This window comes from Pygocentrus nattereri, chromosome 15 (genome assembly GCF_015220715.1).
Source record: "Pygocentrus nattereri isolate fPygNat1 chromosome 15, fPygNat1.pri, whole genome shotgun sequence".
NCBI lineage: Eukaryota > Metazoa > Chordata > Actinopteri > Characiformes > Serrasalmidae > Pygocentrus > Pygocentrus nattereri.
In genome coordinates, this window is record NC_051225.1 from 14,994,064 (window position 1) to 15,012,736 (window position 18,673).

The 18,673-nt window shown below is 41.8% G+C and overlaps 1 protein-coding gene across 5 annotated transcripts in view; it reads right to left on the reverse strand.

The window, feature by feature from the left end:
* Positions 1–1,129: 1,129 nt before the first annotated feature.
* The window catches only part of ap1g1 (adaptor related protein complex 1 subunit gamma 1), a 28,167-nt gene continuing 10,623 nt past the window's right edge, over positions 1,130–18,673 (reverse strand). For 2 of the 5 annotated variants that reach the window (XM_017700686.2, XM_017700687.2), the window contains exons 4-24: positions 18,520–18,661; positions 18,320–18,416; positions 15,551–15,627; positions 15,168–15,176; positions 12,857–12,952; positions 12,569–12,649; positions 12,374–12,472; positions 12,200–12,255; positions 10,910–11,023; positions 10,685–10,825; positions 9,261–9,315; positions 8,814–8,936; positions 8,633–8,722; positions 8,416–8,540; positions 8,189–8,293; positions 7,752–7,893; positions 7,363–7,489; positions 7,059–7,160; positions 6,783–6,943; positions 6,516–6,614; positions 5,212–5,313 (exon numbers count right to left, since the gene is read on the reverse strand). In XM_017700686.2, coding sequence (XP_017556175.1) covers positions 5,212–5,313; positions 6,516–6,614; positions 6,783–6,943; positions 7,059–7,160; positions 7,363–7,489; positions 7,752–7,893; positions 8,189–8,293; positions 8,416–8,540; positions 8,633–8,722; positions 8,814–8,936; positions 9,261–9,315; positions 10,685–10,825; positions 10,910–11,023; positions 12,200–12,255; positions 12,374–12,472; positions 12,569–12,649; positions 12,857–12,952; positions 15,168–15,176; positions 15,551–15,627; positions 18,320–18,416; positions 18,520–18,661 — 2,143 coding nt within the window. Of the gene's footprint in view, positions 5,314–6,515; positions 6,615–6,782; positions 6,944–7,058; positions 7,161–7,362; positions 7,490–7,751; positions 7,894–8,188; positions 8,294–8,415; positions 8,541–8,632; positions 8,723–8,813; positions 8,937–9,260; positions 9,316–10,684; positions 10,826–10,909; positions 11,024–12,199; positions 12,256–12,373; positions 12,473–12,568; positions 12,650–12,856; positions 12,953–15,167; positions 15,177–15,550; positions 15,628–18,319; positions 18,417–18,519; positions 18,662–18,673 lie in introns of all 5 variants that reach the window. The other 3 variants (XM_037545229.1, XM_017700689.2, XM_017700688.2) reach the window with 3 other exon arrangements.

An 18,673-nucleotide genomic window follows, 5' to 3' on the forward strand; every position in this document is an offset into this window, starting at 1 on the left:
ATTGTTCCTGACCATTTTTTATTTATTTGGCTTACATGGACCAGTTTATAGGAAAGCATTGGCACTCAGATGGTAATCAGCACTGGTTTAACAGTAACTACGTAAATGTAATTAGTTTCTGTACTTAAGTACTCTTTTACACGTATCTATACTGAAGTTTTTCCATTCTGGATGACTTTTTACTTTCACCCACTACTTTTCAAAGTCAAATATCTGACTTTTTCCTCCACTACATTTTGAGAAATCTGTCGTTCCTTTTGGTTTCTGTGTGTTTAAAAATGTAACATGTCAAAAAGAAAGAAGCGCAAAGCAAGAACACAAATCAGGGCACAGCGGTCACTTTGTTTCGAGCTTGTTTTGACCTGTTGGTCATACCGACCCAGTGCAGCACATGGTTCAACATCAGCGCAGCAGTGTAAAATTTTGGGAGAGTCTATTCAACATAAATGATGAACTAACATAACTTTGTGTAAATAGAGCACAATATAGAAATATGTCCACATATGCAGTCGTGACTGTATAAATTCTGAAAAATGACGCATCAAACACCATTTTATAGTAAATTAGTTTGGGCTGGTTTATGTTTATGAACAGAGACCTACTGATCAACATAGTAAAGGAAACGCATTTGTGATCCTGAGTTTAAAGCCAGTTTTTATTAAACAAACTTGGAACTAAGTTGTAAATAAGTCTTAAACTGAAACTTTGCTTGTTTGTAAAAAGTGATTTCAGAGCCACTCGGTTCTACCTGATGGAAACTGTTTGCCTTCAGTGTTTTGTGCTTGATCATTTTAATAAACATCAGCATCACTAATTAATGGCATTCTATTAAAAGCCTGGTTTACCAAGAGAGACACTGGAGGATTCTCACCTAAAATGAGTTCATGAAGCAAGTCTTGTTATAAAAATGATAACAGGACATTAGAGCCATAATTAATCTTTTAGTACTTTTACTCAAGTGGAGGTCTAAAGGGAGGAACTTCTACTTTTACTGGAGTAACATTTTACCTTGGGTGTGTCTACTTTAACTCAAGGATGTGGTTTGTGTACTTTGTCCACCACTAGTAATCACAGTACAGGCTTATACCTTCATAATAACCACACTGCATAATGCAATGCTAGTTTTGACTTTTTTTTTTTTTTTTTTTATTTCTTGTGGTCATTTTCTCCAACCCAAAAGACAATAATACACAGCATAAGTCTAAAATATCCCATGTAATAGATTACAAGTTATTTTCATTCATCATCATCATCAATTATTTTCAGTCCAGCACGCACTCCTTGAAGACACAGGACACTAATTCAGTTCAGCATGTCAAACTCATCAGGGAGGGAGGAAGCCAAGAGCATATCCACCTCTCCTATCCTGCACACGTTTGGATGTAGTCAGATAGCAAGTGTAAAATGGCTGGGGAGGAGGCACATGTATAGATACAAGTCCAAAAAGAACAACCGATAGCTTTTACAGTTTACAAAGAGGGGATCTGGATGGAGAGGGTCATCATCCAAGCATATGATACATGGAGCGTTTACCTGGCCAAAAAACTACATCCAAACAAACGGTGTTATATTCAGGCCCCTCAGACACAGACCTCCAGCCCAGGAAGGAGAGTCTGATTCTTAACCAACATTAACTCGAGTTAACAGAACATTAAATCACCCCCCCCCAAAAAAAAAAAAAAAGCTCGGCCTGTGTTCAGATGTCGGGATGAGTCATGTTCAAGAACCAGAACCTCTCTTGCATTTTGACAGGAATTTTACAGAAAAGAGTAAAAATGACAATATTTACAATCAGTTTTCACATGCAGCTCACAAGCCGAGTCGAAAAATCATTGCAGCCAAAAAATGATGCTCAACAGCGCAAAGGCGTGGCCAGACCAAGTCGGCGCACCTCAAGCTTCTCAGGTTCTCTCCAACACACGCACAGGTAGGTAACACGCCTTTATGAGCTGACAATAAAATAAGCCTAAAAAGCGTCAGGTTTCCCAAAGTTCCGTTCACATCCCCGCCTTTTCTTAGTATATGCAACTTGTAGTGCACTTTTAGACATTTATCTTTCATGTCCCCATCACGTTAGAATGAACACCATTTCTCATGAGTTAAATGAATCCGGTAGCTGGTTTGCACTGATAAACATTGATGACCTAAGGGTTCGTCCCTCATTTCATTCTGACCCTCTGCTTCATCAACACAGTACTGACAAAAGACTTGACACAGCATGTGTGCAGATACAATATGCCAGATTAGAAACAAGAGCAGCTTCAGTCTCTAAAAGGTCTCCAGCCAAATGATTGTTTATTACAATGTAATATAATGTGTAGCCACGACTGAGGGATTCTCAAAACTGTGGAGGCACAAAGAAAAATATTTGGAAAGAGCATCATTTTGGAAATATAGGCAATAAATGACATGATTCACTTGTGACTTGCTGGCATATAAATCCTGTGTGTTTTGATAAAGTGAGCAGCTTGAGAGAGTGACGGTGGTGGCTGGCGGAGGGAGCAGGGGGTGCACAGTAGGTAGAACTAAGCACAGTAGGTAGAGCTAAAGAACGTCCCTACATAGCATTGCAAGACCTCCTTTCAGTAGTGCATCACAAACCACCAGCAATCAGAACAGCTACCTACTAAATTAGCAATAGGAAAAAAGAGAAGGGGGGGGGGGTTGGGGGTGAAACGAAAAGTCGATTCTTTACAGTTGTGTACAAGTACAGGCCCTAACTAATCTCCACAGGTCTTCAAATGGGAGTTTATTTGATTTGATCTTTTTCGTCGTCTTTTACAATTATATACAATGTACAGGCAGCAGATAATACATTTTCATCTAAATAAACAATCAGACAGGGAACATGTTAAATTAGACTATGATTGAGTATGATTACTGTGCAGTACTGGAAGGAAGTTTTAGAAAATGGTCAATATCGTTTAAAAAAAAAAAAAAAAAAGAAAGAAAAATAGATGACAAGAACAGTTGCATCTTAAAAGCCCTCAATATGTACAGAACAAACCAGAAGTCCAAAAAAAGAAAGACAAAGAAAATTAAGTAACAGAATGCAGTCTTTTTCTCCATATACACATAACATTGCTCAAAAATATTTCCAAAGCCCAAAAGGAACACATCTCTGATTTGGTCACCAACTCATAATGAGGCATAGTGAATCTTGAATTTGTAAAATCTGGCCGCTGGGTGTATATGAAGACTAAAGAAGAGCAGCAGGAGAGCTGGGTTAAGTTGGTTAGTGATGAGGTGCATTTAACGCCAAGGTTGTCCAAGATGGTTTGAAACCATGCGAACGACCTGATGAAAACGGCCACGGTTCTGTCACCAGCTTCAAAAATTAAAAAATAACAGATGTGAGGTATTTAGGTTACCGTTTCCAGCCATCTTCCGAGGAAAAGACGGCCTGGGATCCGTATCTTACAAAAAGACCTTCTACACACCTACAGCGCACGCTCGATATCTGACGTCTTGAAGCCCACTCTGAATAATTAGAACTCAAAATGTGAAATGAAAAAGGTCAAATGTCCTACATTTTCCAGAACAAAGCCTCCTCTCGCTCTCCCACTCCTGTGGCATCGCCCACTAGACAAACTCAAGACATCCGAGGGCTTCAGTTCTACCAGTTTCGGCAAAAGGCACATCGCTTTAAAATCAGGCAAGAAAATTTTTACTTCAAAATTGCTGCTGAAAAGAAAAAAAGTCTTTAGAAATCAGAAACAAGACAAACAAACTCAGAGATCCATTCAGTGCATATAACTACATTCATGATGGGTCTCACATACAGTGTATGTTGACATCCGTGACCACACTTGGTTCGATGCGGTGCCAGAGGGCCACGGCTAGTCAATTCAAATCAGGTTCATTTATTGTTGATACTGTTGCATTGTTCTGAATTTAATCATTTGAAAACTGCACCGATATACTCGCCTGTTCCTTAAACTAGTTCAAATCTCTATCAGCGTTTAACAGCTATACAAATTACAAAAGCAGGTGTCTTCTGACAAGCTTACCAGCTAACAGAGGTACAATGCCAGGTAAGGGAAGAAGAACGCATCCAACGCAAATGCTTTGAAATGACATACATCATTTGAGCTGAATTAGTAATAAGACAACTCAATAAACTAGAACCCACAAAGGGGTTTCAGTTCAACCTCGACTGCCATCTTTTTCTGACAACCACTGGATGATCTTAACATGTAATCGAGATGCTCAACAGTCAAGCATCTATGGACCAAAAAAAAAAAAAAAAAAGTGCAGTCAAACGATGAATGCACTAGAATGTATGTTGGTGCAGCGAAGGATTCTGAACGAACACGGCGTAGCCACCACATAGGTTCTTGTTTGGAGCATTGATCTGATATTCTTTATTACAGGACATAAGATCAGTAAAGAGACAAGCCGACTCTCCAGAGGTAATGAAATGCCACACAAATTATTAATTTTCAAGCCCTAGCACAAACCGTGTTCTGCTTACACTCCGAAATGCCAGTGGGTTGGACAAGGTGCAAACATTCATAGACTATGCAATTCAGAGTTCATACAGTTGAAAGCAACCCCCCACACCCACCCCATTAAAATAACCCCAACCCATCAACAGGAAAGATTAAAAACACGAAAGAAAAATCAAACAAAAACAGACAAATCAAACAAGTGCTCATACCAACAAGCTCCTCTCTAGAGTGACCATGAGTGTGGTATATTCCATCTACAGACAGCGAGTGGGCCAGCTTGGGGTGCATGTAAATGCAAGTGTGTTCGTGTGCGCACTGACGTGAGCATCTGGATGCAGGTGAGGAAAGGAGGAACTCCAGAGGAGACGGACAGAGAAAGACAGACAGAGAGAGGAGCATAAACTATGGTGAGACCAAATCAGAGAGGATGGGAAGCCGTTAGTAAAATGGATATGTACTGAGATGTTTCATCATTGTCATCGTAATCGCCATTATGGTCTTCATACCATCAACTCGTGTGTGTGTGTGTGTGTGTGTGTGTGTGTGTGTGTGTGTGTGTGTGTGTGTGTGTGTGTGTGTGTGTGTGTGCGCGCGCACGCACGCACATGCGCACGTTTCAGGAAGATTCCACTGCTTCCCATGCAACCCCAGGGCAGAGATGTGCGGTGATGTCACAGGGGGATCAGTCAGGGATGGGCAAGGGCAATCTTTCCCATAGTTCCCTTGGTGGGGGTCTTTAAGATCAGGAGCAATAGCAAAATCACTGCCAGGACTGGGGAGGGAAGTTGTTGACCTCAGCCAGGTCTTGAACAGGAGCGCCTTTGTAGGTGTATGTCAGCTTGATCCGCATTCGCAGCTGTTGCTGTAATTTTGAAAAAGGGATCTGAAGTCAGGCGTTTTCAAAAACTACTGCAGAAACAGTTTTAAGTTTTAAGAAAACCACACTATCTGTAGTCATGAAGAGGTTACAGAACTTCATCTAAACTAAGTCACTAAAGCCCTTTTCTTTCAAGTCTTGAGCACCTCTTACAGCTAATGGCAAAAAATAAATCGACAAAGAAAGCATCAACTGCAAGCAGCAAAGCACAGCCTTTATACACAGGAGGCCGCAGACGCTAAAACCACATGAAAATTGAGTGTCTGTTCACTGGATATACACAGAGTATATACACATGTATGCACCAATCAGGAATAGCATTATGACCACCTAGCTGTTTCTACGCTCATTGCCCATTTTATCAGTGTGTGTTGCACTGGTCTGAGTGGATCAGACACAGCAGTGCTGCTGGAGTTTTTAAACACCTAGGTGTCACTGCTGGACTAAGAATAGCCCACCAACCATAAATATCCAACCAACAGCATCCTGTGACCACTGATGAAGGACCAGAGGATGAACAACAGCAGATGAGCTATCATCTCTGACTTTACATCTACGAGGTGGACTGATAAGGTAGGAGTGTCTAATAGAGTGGACAGTGAGTGGACCGGAGTTTAAAAACTCCATTAGCACTGCTGTGTCTGATCCACCGTGTTACTGCAGTGCTGAGAATGATCCACCACCCAAATATAGTACCTGCTCTGTGAGGGTCCATGGGGGTCCTGACCACTGAAGAACAGGATAAAAGGGGGCTAACAAAGTATACAGAGAAACAGACGGACTACAGTCTGCAACTGTAGAACTACAAAGTGCACCTATAGTAAGTGGAGCTGATCAAATGGACAATATGCATAGAAACAAGGAGGTGCTCATAATGTCATGCCTGATCGGTGCATATAGTCATGCTTCACAGAATGGAAAGGTTTTCTTTTTTGCCCCTCAGCTAAATTCAAGTTGGTAATATCGAACAGTTGCCTGGACTAGACATTGTGACAAAACATGAGCTTTTGAGAGCAAGCTGTATATCTAAGTGAAATTTCATAATCGCCTCACCCTACAATGGGCTATGTTTGGTCATTTGGCTTGACAGTCAAACAGCACGTTCCTGACCATGTTATGGAGTGAAAAGTACTAGACTTTCTGCTGACAGGCAGAAGTCTAGCTTGTGAGACTACTGAAAGCCTCACCTTCTGTGGGTTGAGGACCCTGATGACCTGCGTGACGTTTCCCTGGTTGAGTGCTGGGACAATATTACTGCTTGGGGAGAGGAGCTGCAGCTGGAATGTCTGCAAAAACAAAAAGACGCCATACGAAAAACAAGGGCACCCGTGAGAAAAGGGAATAGTGCAGCATGTGAACAACAAAAGATAAATGAACGTTTGCTAACCTTAAGATAGTATAAGATAGTAAAATAGGGCTATAAGAGAACAAAAGAGTCTGCTGAGGAGTCAAACCTTTGGTACTGCAGCCTGGAATACAAAGTCAGTCATGTCTGCCTCAGTAGAGTTAGATGCATGGATGGTGATCACTGAAATGTTCGGGTTGGGGTTGGAGCGCTCAAACGTGAACTCAATCTTCAGGCCATTCTTGTTGTATGCAGTCATCGGAGGGATACCTGCAAAAGGAAGAGCAGGATATTTGTAGCATGATGGCTGCTTCTGTCAGGTTTTGCTGAGTCAGTGTCTAAAGGCACTACCACTGGGGCAAATGGGACATTGCGGTGAGCTCACCTGCTGCAGTGTCATTGAAGAGGGGTTGTGAGGAGAGGCCATCCAAGAGGAAAGGGGGCTGGGAGATGGGCACAGAGGGAGCAGGGGCAGGGGTTGGACCACCTATGGAGTGTGGAGGAACAGACTGGTGTGGGTGGGAATTAGAGGAGCAATGAAGACATCAAGCGCCATGTACTACATATCTACTCTACGAGTAGATCAAACGAAAGCGACATGGAAGAGGCAGAAAGATGGGGTCTACATGGATGTGGACATTTAACTATAGCATGACAGGAGCAAGGTCAGGGAAGGAGTGCTGGCCTACCAGACAGAGAGAGGTCCCCTAGCAGGTCGAGCAACTCTCCCCCAGCTGAGGCAGGTTTGGTGGGCAAAGTCGTCTGGATCACGGGCACTACGTCATTACCTCCAAGCAGGTCTAGCAAATCATTTGCCTGCAGGACAGAACACAAGTACTGCTAAGAAATTCCAGTGTTTTACCATTACTAAATAAATTATCTAGAACACCAGATATGTACTATGCAGTTTATTTTTCCTCTAAATATATGATTTTTTTTTCGTGTGAAGAACACCTTTCTGCATCTAAAGTATGCATTGGAAAAGTTGAACACACAGACAAGTGACAATCACAAAAATCTCACAAAAATCACAAATTCTCTATGTAAGTAGCTGACCTAAGGGTATATGATGCCTCACCTGATTCGGTGGCTGAGTAATGCTAGGTGGGTGTTTTGAGTCCAGTGCAGAAGATTCTGTCTCTCCATTGGTTTGTACAATCTCTGTAGGCCCATTCGTGGCTGTTTTCTCCATAATAGGCATTCGCTCTAGTAAGGCAGGCCTTGGAGGTGAGGAGATTAAGGTGTAAACCATAAATCCACAAAAAAGCTAGTTAGGAATGAGTTTAGGTAGTAAGTAAACATCAGTGGGATGCAAAAGCCCCAAATCAATTGTCTTAATTTACTGACCATAACATTTATGCCAGACATTTGTTCAACATGTCAAGGACAAAAAAAAAAAAAAAAAAAAAAATATCGAATCTATAGCTATAATAAAAAGAAGCCAAGTGTTGTGTACCAAGGTTTGCAAGCAAACTTGTTTTATCAAACATGATCAGCTGAACACTGAGCTTTTACCTCATGTGATCATATTTCTTGAAAAGTGCATTGTACTCCACAGCTCTCTGCTGCAACTCCACATCTATGCTGCTGCCATATATCGACACCACTTTCTTTATTCGGCTGAGGAAAAAAAAAAAAAAAAAAAAAAAAGAATTAACAAGGCCCTAAACATGGGGACGTCACAAAATAATTCAGCAAAGAGTAAACGATGTACATTCATTATGCTTAACAGGATCACTTACTTCACACTGCTGAAACGTGTGGACAGCTTCATTATGGCGGTCAGTGCATAACCTCGGGTTACAGGAGTGGACAAGTTGGAGACGAGGAGACCTTCCAAAACATCCAAGACTTCATCCTCTGTAACCTACGATTATAGAGAGTGAACTAAGTCAGCATGTACACAAGGCAAAACAGAAGTGTGTGAGAATGAGTGAAACTCAAAGTGAGTAGGACTACCTGGATGGGCTCCTCCTCCTCACACTGGCCTGAGACCAGCAGGTCTCCATACTCCCCTATGCACCAAGATGCCACCTGCACCAGCGGTTGCTGTAGGACAATCAAAAATATATTTATTTGTCTCACGGCAGCAGAAACGTCTTCCTCAATCTTATACAGTCTAGTCTTGTGGTGATATTACCTGAGAGATGTCATCCAGAAGGGCTTTGTAGAGCCTCTGTACAGTGTAAGCATGCATCTCCACACTGTTTGTGATGAGCTGGATAAGGTTCGGTACAGAGTCATCTCTGACATAACTCCCTGCCTACAAGGACCAAGAGGTATTCTTACATATCACAATGAAATAGTGCCATTTCAAACAGTGAGGGTTAATACATTTAAATGAGCTGTTGTCAGAATTAATGAACTCATCTGTTCTTGATTCAGTCGATGGATCACTCATTTTAAATCATCATTCAACAGCAAGCAATGCAAACATGCTAACGGATGTTTCGGAATGGTTTATTAATTAAACCTTGCACTGGTATGGCCCTAGCCATGTATAATCATCACGAAAAACAAAATTGGCTTTCACTGTAGCCTGCATGTTACGATTTACTATGAAGGCATTTGATCATTCTATATTTACCGTTGTTAACACCCTCATTATGGTGTCTATGTGCCATCTTTTGGAGGGTGCATACCTGGAAAAGGAAAAAAAAAAAAAAAAAAGCAAGTAAGTAATGTAACAGCAAGGCATCACTTAGGCTACATTCACATTCCAAGCCTTATTGCTCAAATACGATTTTTGCTCAGATCCGATCTCTCTGACAAGATGGTTCACTCATTTAGGTAAGTGATTCAAATCTCTCATTAATGTGAATGAACCGGTGTCCCGAAATGACCCGTATGTGCACATCCTACTCAGTAAAGTCACGTGAATGAATCATGTGCATCATCAGCACAAACTAACGGCCACTAACGGCTAACTAAATGCTTATTGCTCTTCACACTGTGTGTAAATTTCATGATGAACAGATCAAAATAAGCAGCCCAAAATGTCTGGTTCCACTGACTTAGAATAAAAGTAAAAGTAAATTAAAACAAAGAAAAGTAAAAGTTACCATTTTGGAGGTACAAGGTTTTCTTCCGACAGCAGCGATATACATACACCGTACACAGGTGAGTACACCCCTCACACTTCTGCAAATATTTTATGAAACTTGGATATAACTTAAGTGTACAGCTTGTATAGCAGTATAGATTTACTGTCCTCTGAAAAGAACTCAACACAGCCATTAATGTCTAAATAGCTGGTACCTCCACCTCACAGTGAACATATCCAAATTGTGGTGAAAGTCTCAATATTTTGTATGACCACCATTATTATCTAGCACTGCCTTAACCCTCTTGGGCATGGAATTCACCAGAGCTGCACAGGTTGATACTGGAATCCTCCATCACTACTCCATGATGACATCACAAAGCATCTGGATATGACGCTGAAACACATGGACACAACTTCTTTGCTCGACCCTGTTCAGAGTAGAACCTGTCCTGGAAAACCGCTGTATGACCTTGGCCACCGTGCTATAGCTCAGTTTCAGGGTGTTCGCATTCTTCATATAGCCTAGGCACTACAGACTCTGTCAAAACAGATCAAACCATAGCCTGATAATTTGTCTGTTTCTATCCAATTTCCTTTTTTGTAGGTCATGCTGTCAGAAATGAATGTGTCAACAGCGCCATGGTCTGACGATGGATCACTCATTGTATCATCACCCAGCAGCTTAATAACTCACTCATTATAACAAGACCTCTGGTCTAAACAGCTTTAAAAATAACCAGGTAAATGGGTTACTCATGCTGTTTCTGGTCCCCAAGGCATCTCAAACTCAGTGCTATTCAGTGCAATAAAAAAAACTTCCTGCTAGCCTCAGCTATGGCTGTGAAGGGCTGCTACAAACAACCTCGAAAGTACAGTCACTTATTACAACGCCAACTGATCTAACACACAAACAGCCTCAAAACCCTCCAATGCACAGCAGGGGGACTAAACAAACCCAGACATACTTCTCAGCAGCCAGGAAGACCCCTGATGCACAGTCGGCTTTGAACTCTGGGTCACAGGAGTCCAAAAAATACAGCAGCTCCTTCATCATGCCTCGGATGTTGTTGCCGTTGACCAGGGCGAAGCTCAGTTCCATTGCACGTCTGTGAAGAAGGCGAGACCATAGGTTGGTCATTCACAACAGTGTCAGAAAAAGGACTAAAAATAAGCAAGCGCCCATGAACTACCTTTTGATGGAGACATCCAGGTCTTTCAAACAGTCCACAATGGTGCTCCGATGCCTCTGAACCGCATTGTGGTCTGTCTGCACTGTTTTTAGTAAAGATGTCAGTGCCACGTATCTGAAGAGAGAACGGCAAATTAATAAAATTTGAGACCATAATCAGCTCAAGACTCAAGACTACTTCAAACTGTTTCAAAGTGGCTTTGTTACTAAAAGCATCAACAGAAGCTGTCATTAGATCATGATGTGGATATCTTCAGTTAATGAATTATCATTTAACAAAATGAAAGTAATTATTGCTGGGCGATATGATCAAGTCAATACCATGCTTTATTGAATGTTTAACCTTGATTGCAATTAATGATCTTGTTTTCCCTTTCCTCTCATACTTCACTGAAAAGGTTTGTACTATAAATATGTTCTGGATATCTTAACGCAAATCATATCAAGCCAGATCAGAATTCATGGGGCTTTTAAGATAATCCAACTCGATACGCCATAATTTCACGCTGCTGAGACTCAAACATTTGGGATGATACTTCTGTACAAACATGAGAAGAGACTCATCCAATACCCTCTGTGTCTGAAGAGATTTTGAAAGAAATGTCTGAACGCATCCATAGGAGAACGAGGCTGCAGCGCCAAAGAACAAAGTCAAAGCAAAAGTTAAAAGAATCCAAGGATGTGAACCAAAAAAAGTGACCACACCCTTTTACAGTTCGAACACATTCTGGGTGATGAGCCCAGGGGTCAGTAGGTGAAGATTCATGATGGCTCCCGTGATGCTAGTAAAGATAAAGCTGATCCTCTGGGAGCGACTGGCGTCAGGGGTCGTAGTTGTTTACCTCTGGATGAGCCAGGTGAAGCTGTTCTTTTGTACATGCAGATCACTTTAGGAGCTGATCTGTTCAGACTTATGTTGCATACAGATCACATTTAAAAGATTATGTGAACAGCCAAACAAAAAATCTGATTTGTTGAGAAAAAACGATTTGGGCCACTTTTACCTGCTATGTGAACACGGCCTTAGTTTCCATGCTGCAGACTGGACGTGGCGGAGTGACTTGACTACACATGCGGTAGGAAGTTTTTAAGGGGACAGTATTAACAGATTAATAATGTCCCCTTGAAAAGGATTAATAGAATTTAAAATAAAATCTTGATTGTCAGTCAGAGGTTCTAAATGTAAATTTTGATTACTTTTCAATTAATCGCCCAACCCTACAAGCAATCAAAAATGTGGTTTTAGATTAAATAACCTGTTGACATCTCCTAGTGAGGAGAAAACAGCTACCTGATGTTTTTGTCATTGTTAAGAAGAAAACGTCCCAGGATGTTGATCGCCAATACCTGCAATAAGAAGAAAAACATCCAGGTGTTATTATTGTTTTTTTTTTTAAACATAAAAAAGGGTGATCCCCTTAACAAAACAGCATAAACAGCAGTGCTGTAAGTGTATCCCACTCACCCTCAAGCCACTCTCTGATTTGATGTCCATAATTGTAAGTACAGTTTCATACAGGATTGCATTGCCTACATTTTTACTTGTTTCAGTGTTTGTCGCAACCTACAAAGGGGGAAAAAAGAAAAAAAAAAAAAAAAATTGATGGTTTGATTGCAGGCAACCTTGAGTTGTAAACTCAGATCTACTCAAAGGTTTTACCTGCGCAAGAATGTCATTCATAGCTTCACTAGAATCGTCATCACTCTTTCCCAGAATTCTTAGCAGCCTCAATATCCGCACCTGAAATAAATCCAGAGGACAATGAGCGAGTGAGTAAACTGAACTTAGGGAAGAAGAAATGCTGTCTGGAGTCTCTGTGTCGACAGGATACAAATGATTGATCAGTACACAATGTGTGTCTATAAAAACTGGTCAAAAATGTCTCATTCTGTTGATTACGCTGTAAATATCAAAGAGCAGCATGGAAGAGGGGAGGAAAGGGGATACCTGAAGAAATGGATCACTGATGCCAGACACATCATGCTCAGGAGAGTAACCAGACATGATAAGGTTCTTCAGGATTCGCACCAGTTGTGGAACCAGCTAGAAAAAAACGAGTTTAAAAAAAAAAAAAAAAGGGGGGGGGGGGGCAATCAGCAAGACTTTCAAGAGAGCATCATACACATTAAGACTTTGCAATAAAAAAAAAATTTAAAAAGATACACATAGCAAATTAAAACAAGTAAAAGAGGGGAGCAACGGTAAACACAATGGGGTGAAAGTAATCTTATAATAGTCTGATTCTCTCAGCACATTTGGTTTAGACAGCATGTCCGAGTCCTGGAGCTGGAGCACTCCACACACTGCACATATTACTGTTTTCCCTATTCCCAAAACACCTGAACCAACCCAACAAGTAATAATAAGATAAGACTTATCAGGTTAAAAGAGGTTTAATATTATGGCCATAATACAAGAATGTGCAATGCAAGGGTGCAATGCAATACTCAAGGTCCAGGACTGGCAACGAGTTGGTTAGGATGTTTAAGGTAAATGAATCAAATGGATGCATCAGCCCTGATTATATAATTCTATGGGATTTGGGGTGCCTACACACTACACAACGCAAAAAGACGGAGCAGTAGATTGATACATATACAGATCCGTCTAGGAAGGCATGTACACGGAGCGGGACAGGGTTCGTACAGTTCAAAATCCAGAGGGTGAAACATTCGGATCAGAAACAAAGCAATATGGGCGACCGAAAGAAAATGACGATGGCCGTACACCAATCAGGCATAACATTCTGACCCCCTCCTTGTTTCTACACTCATTGTCCATTTTATCAGCTCCACTTATAACACAGGTGCACTTTGTAGTTCTGCAGTTACAGACTGTAGTCCATCTGTTTCTCTGATACTTTGTCAGCCCCCTTTTACCCTGTTCTTCAGTGGTCAGAACCCCCACGGACCCTCATATAGCAGTTACTATTTGATGGATCATTATCAGCACTGCAGTAACAACGTGGTGGTGGTGGTGGTGGTGTGTTAGCGTGTGTTGCGCTGGTGCAAGTGGATGAGACACAGCAGTGCTGCTGGAGTTTTAAACACTGTGTCCACTCACTGTCCATTCTATTAGACACTCCTACCTTGTCAGTCCACCTTGTAGATGTAAAGTCAGACGATAGCACATCTGGTCACAGAACACTGCCCCACAGGAAGCTGTTGGCTGGATATTTTTGGTTGGTGGACTTCTCAGCCCAGCAGTGACACAGACATTTAAAAACTCCAGCAGCACTGCTGTGTCTGATACACTCAGACCAGCACAACACACACTAACACACCACCACATCGGTGTCACTACAGTGCTGAAAATGATCCACCACCCAAATACTACCTGCTCTGTGGGGGTCCAGGCCACTGAAGAACAGGGTAAAAGGGGGCTAACAAAGCACGCAGAGAAACAGATGGAATACAGTCTGTAACTGTAGAACTACAAAGTGCACCTATATAGTAAGTGAAGCTGATAAAATGGACAAGGAGCGAAAAAACAAGGAGGTGCTCGTAAGCTTATGCCTGATGGGTGTTTACAGAGCCAAGCAGAAAACAGCCATGAAGGTAAAGAACTCATATAGAACCGGAAAAGAGTACACAGTGCTGCTACTGTCTTCCATCATAGATTTTCATTCGTCTTCTGCCTCTAAGTCAGAATGCGTTGCAGCAAAAGTTGAAATGGTTTGAACTTTTCTGATGCTCAATGACATGTCTTTTCACTGTATACACACACGTTTTGAGTCCGATAGAGCTGATGCCGCGTCCTCTCCGACATACATTGAAGGGCTGTATTTCTGATGCTGCATCAGCTCTGTCGGCCTCTAGTGTGTAGGACCCCTTATCTGTAACCCAATGAATTACATAATTAACATTAATGACCATTGTTCCATTGACATTAATGACCATTGTTCCATTGACATTTATGCCCATGTTAGTTTTAGTCAAAGACCTAACTTGATCTGTGCCCGTGAGGTAACCAACATACCAAAATAACAGGGCTAACAAATGAATGGCATTTAAAATTAGTCTAATGGTGAATGCTGGACTACAGAAACATGTATGCAAATTATACATATTTTTGTGATGACATTCAGAACCCCAAAAAAAAAAAAAAAAAAAAAAAAGCCACACACCTCAAAACATTTAGAAAGACAAAGAAAAGAAAATACTTCAAAACCAAGAAGTGAACTACATCTACAGTGACCACGGTGAGGTGAGTTTCTTTAAGAGCATGCACCAGCTATGAAACCAGAATGTCCTCTTACCTTTTCATTCTAACACAATGCAGGAATTGTAACAAAGACAAATGACAGAAAAAATATGAAGTAGATGTTAGGGGGGGGAACTGGAAGATAGAGAGTTCACTTTCAGAGAAGAGCTTAAAATAAATGTTACGATCATGAGTATGAGAGGTGGGCGTGCTGGCACAGCAGTTCAGGCTGAGGGACAGCATAGTCATAGGTACACACAGTGAGAAGAGGAGAAGAGGAGGAGAGCCCACATTCACCTCCACTGAAAAGTACGTCTACATCTACTATTCAAAAGTCAAACTGCTAAAAAACACCATTACACTCAGTAACAGCACTACAGTTAGCACCCCAAAACACCATGACTGCGGAGGTATGGAGCAAAGACCATGGCTACATACCTTTCTAAAGTGAGTAAGCATGTCAGGACTTCGTTCACACATCTCAGTGAGCAGGACAACAGATGTGTGGAGAACACCTATATTATAAAACAGCAATTAAAGAAAAATTCAGCTTTGTAAAACAAGAAACTGATGTTAACAGATAAAGATAGAAATGTTTCCTTTGATTAAGAAAAGCAAACAAAAAATAAAACCCTGAAATCCAAAGGCTAAAACGACAAAACAACTTACAGTAAGACTTTAGCCCAGTCCCATTTCACCCCTTGTCCCTACCACTGAGCCCTTAGCCCTCTGTCTTGCTCATTCATGTCTAGGGGATAGGGTGTGCCGATTTTTGTTGAAATACAAGGGTGAGGTGAAGTCTTAGAGCTACATGACCCTCCACACTGAGGTTTTTCAGTGACTCCAAACAGAGATGAGGGAAAAAAAAGAAAACCGTCAAGACTGCTGCGTGAATGACCAAACCCATAAATGTGAGATTTTGTAACTTAAGAAGTTATGATAACCACTGTATTGTCTTAGCTTCATGTCACTTCTATGTATTATAGTCGTTTTCTTCATAACAAGAACTCATTTATATTTATATATATATATATATATATATATATACATACATATACACATATATATACACACACATATATATATATATATATATATATATATATATATATATATATATATATATATATACACACACACACACACATATATATATATATATATATATATATATATATATATATATACACACATACATACACACACACACATATATACATATATACACACACACACAGCTCAAAAAAAATAAATGGGAACACTCAAATAACATCCTAGATCTGAATGAATGAAATATTCTTAATGAATACTTTGTTCTGTACAAAGTTGAATGTGCTGACAACAAAAATCATCAATGGAAATCAAATTTATTAACCAATAGACGCCTGGGTTTGGAGTCCCACACAAAATTAAAGTGGAAAAACACACTACAGGCTGATCCAACTTTGATGTGATGTCCTTAAAACAAGTCAAAATGAGGCTCAGTATTGTGTGTGGCCTCCACGTGCCTGTATGACCTCCCTACAACACCTGGGCATGCTCCTGACGAGGTGGTGGATGGTCTCCTGAGGGATCTCCTCCCAGACCTGGACTAAAGCATCTGCCAACTCCTGGACAGTCTGTGGTGCAATAGACTGTTGGTGGATGGAGCGAGACATGATGTCCCAGATGTACTCAATCGGATTCAGGTCTGGGGAATGGACGGGCCAGTCCATAGCTTCAATGCCTTCATCTTGCAGGAACTGCTGACACACTCCAGCCACATGAGGTCTAGCATTGTCCTGCATTAGGAGGAACCCAGGGCCAACCACACCAGCATATGGTCTCACAAGGGGTCTGAGGATCTCATCTCGGTACCTAATGGCAGTCAGGCTACCTCTGGCAAGCACATGGAGGGCTGTGCGGCTCTCCAAAGAGATGCCACCCCACACCATTACTGCTCCACTGCCAAACCGGTCATGCTGAAGGATGTTGCAGGCAGCAGATCGCTCTCCACGGTGTCTCCAGACTCTGTCACGTGCTCAGTGTGAACCTGCTTTCATCTGTGAAGAGCACAGGGCGCCAGTGGCGAATTTGCCAATCCTGGTGCTCTCTGGCAAATGCCAAGCGTCATGCACGGTGTTGAGCTGTGAGCACATCTGTGGACGTCGGGCCCTCATACCATCCTCATGGAGTCGGTTTCTAACTGTTTGTGCAGACACATGCACATTTGTGGCCTGCTGGAGGTCATTTTGCAGGGCTCTGGCAGTGCTCCTCCTGTTCCTCCTTGCACAAAGGCGGAGGTAGCGGTCCTGCTGCTGGGTTCGTGCCCTCCTACGGCCCCCTCCACGTCTCTTGGTGTACTGGCCTGTCTCCTGGTAGCGCCTCCAGCCTCTGGACACTATGCTGACAGACACAGCAAACCTTCTTGCCACAGCTCGCATTGATGTGCCATCCTGGATGAGCTGCACTACCTGAGCCACTTGTGTGGGTTGTATCGTCTCATAGTCCGTCTCATGCTACCACGAGTGTGAAAACACCACCAACATTCAAAAGTGACCAAAACATCAGCCAGAAAGCATAGGTACTGAGAAGTGGTCTGTGGTCACCACCTGCAGAACCACTCCTTTATTGAGTGAGTCTTGCTAATTGCCAATAATTTCCACCTGTTGTCTATTCCATTTGCACAACAGCATGTGAAATTGATTGTCAATATATATATATAAAAAACACACAATTTCTTTTTGGTGCTTATAGCATGCTAACGTCTCGGTAGCTGGCTAACTAACTTTCCCATTACACCTTAAATAATCCAGCAGTTCTGACGCCTGAACGACAGATTGTAACTGCTGCACCATTTAAGGTGGAACGGGAAAATTTCGAACAAAAATCTGGTGAATATTTGACTTCAGCTTCATTTCACTGAAGAATTAGTGGTGGGTGATATTAATTGCCCCCCCTCTTTGAAAGCTTATGATACCCTAAATGTAACTAAAGCCCAGCAGTGAGGAGCTGAACTTTACCCTCCTCTGCTGTCAGTGAAGTCGGGCCAGGTCGCCTACAGAGCAGCGCTAGCAGCTGATAATAAAACAATGTTTTTTTTGTTTTTCAAGTTGAGGGTCCCATTTCATAGGGCCCTTGTAACTCTTCCCCCCATGGGTTAGGGTGACACTCAAAAACAAGGGGTTGGGGTATAAGAAGAAATGGGATTGGGCTTTTGTCTCTCACCATGATTCTTCTCGCTTAACAGGTTTTTTGTTGCAGGCAGAAACATCTCCATCAACTCTGGGACCTTGCGAATGACATGAACTGCACACAGCGCTGCCTGTGGGGACAGAGTCTCATTTTCTTCAACGTTCACATATCCAGAGGTTCAAACAGACAACATTAGCTACATTTGAGCATAGGAAGTGGAGGCAGAGAACTACCTTTTTTCTCAAGTAGGAGTTTGATGTTTTGAGGAGCTTCTCCACTTCCCCTGCCAGGTCACGACACATTTCTGATGAACCCATGCAGCCCAGGGTGCACAAGGCCAGTCCCTGGACATACTGTGTACTGTGATTTAGGTCACTGCAAAGGATA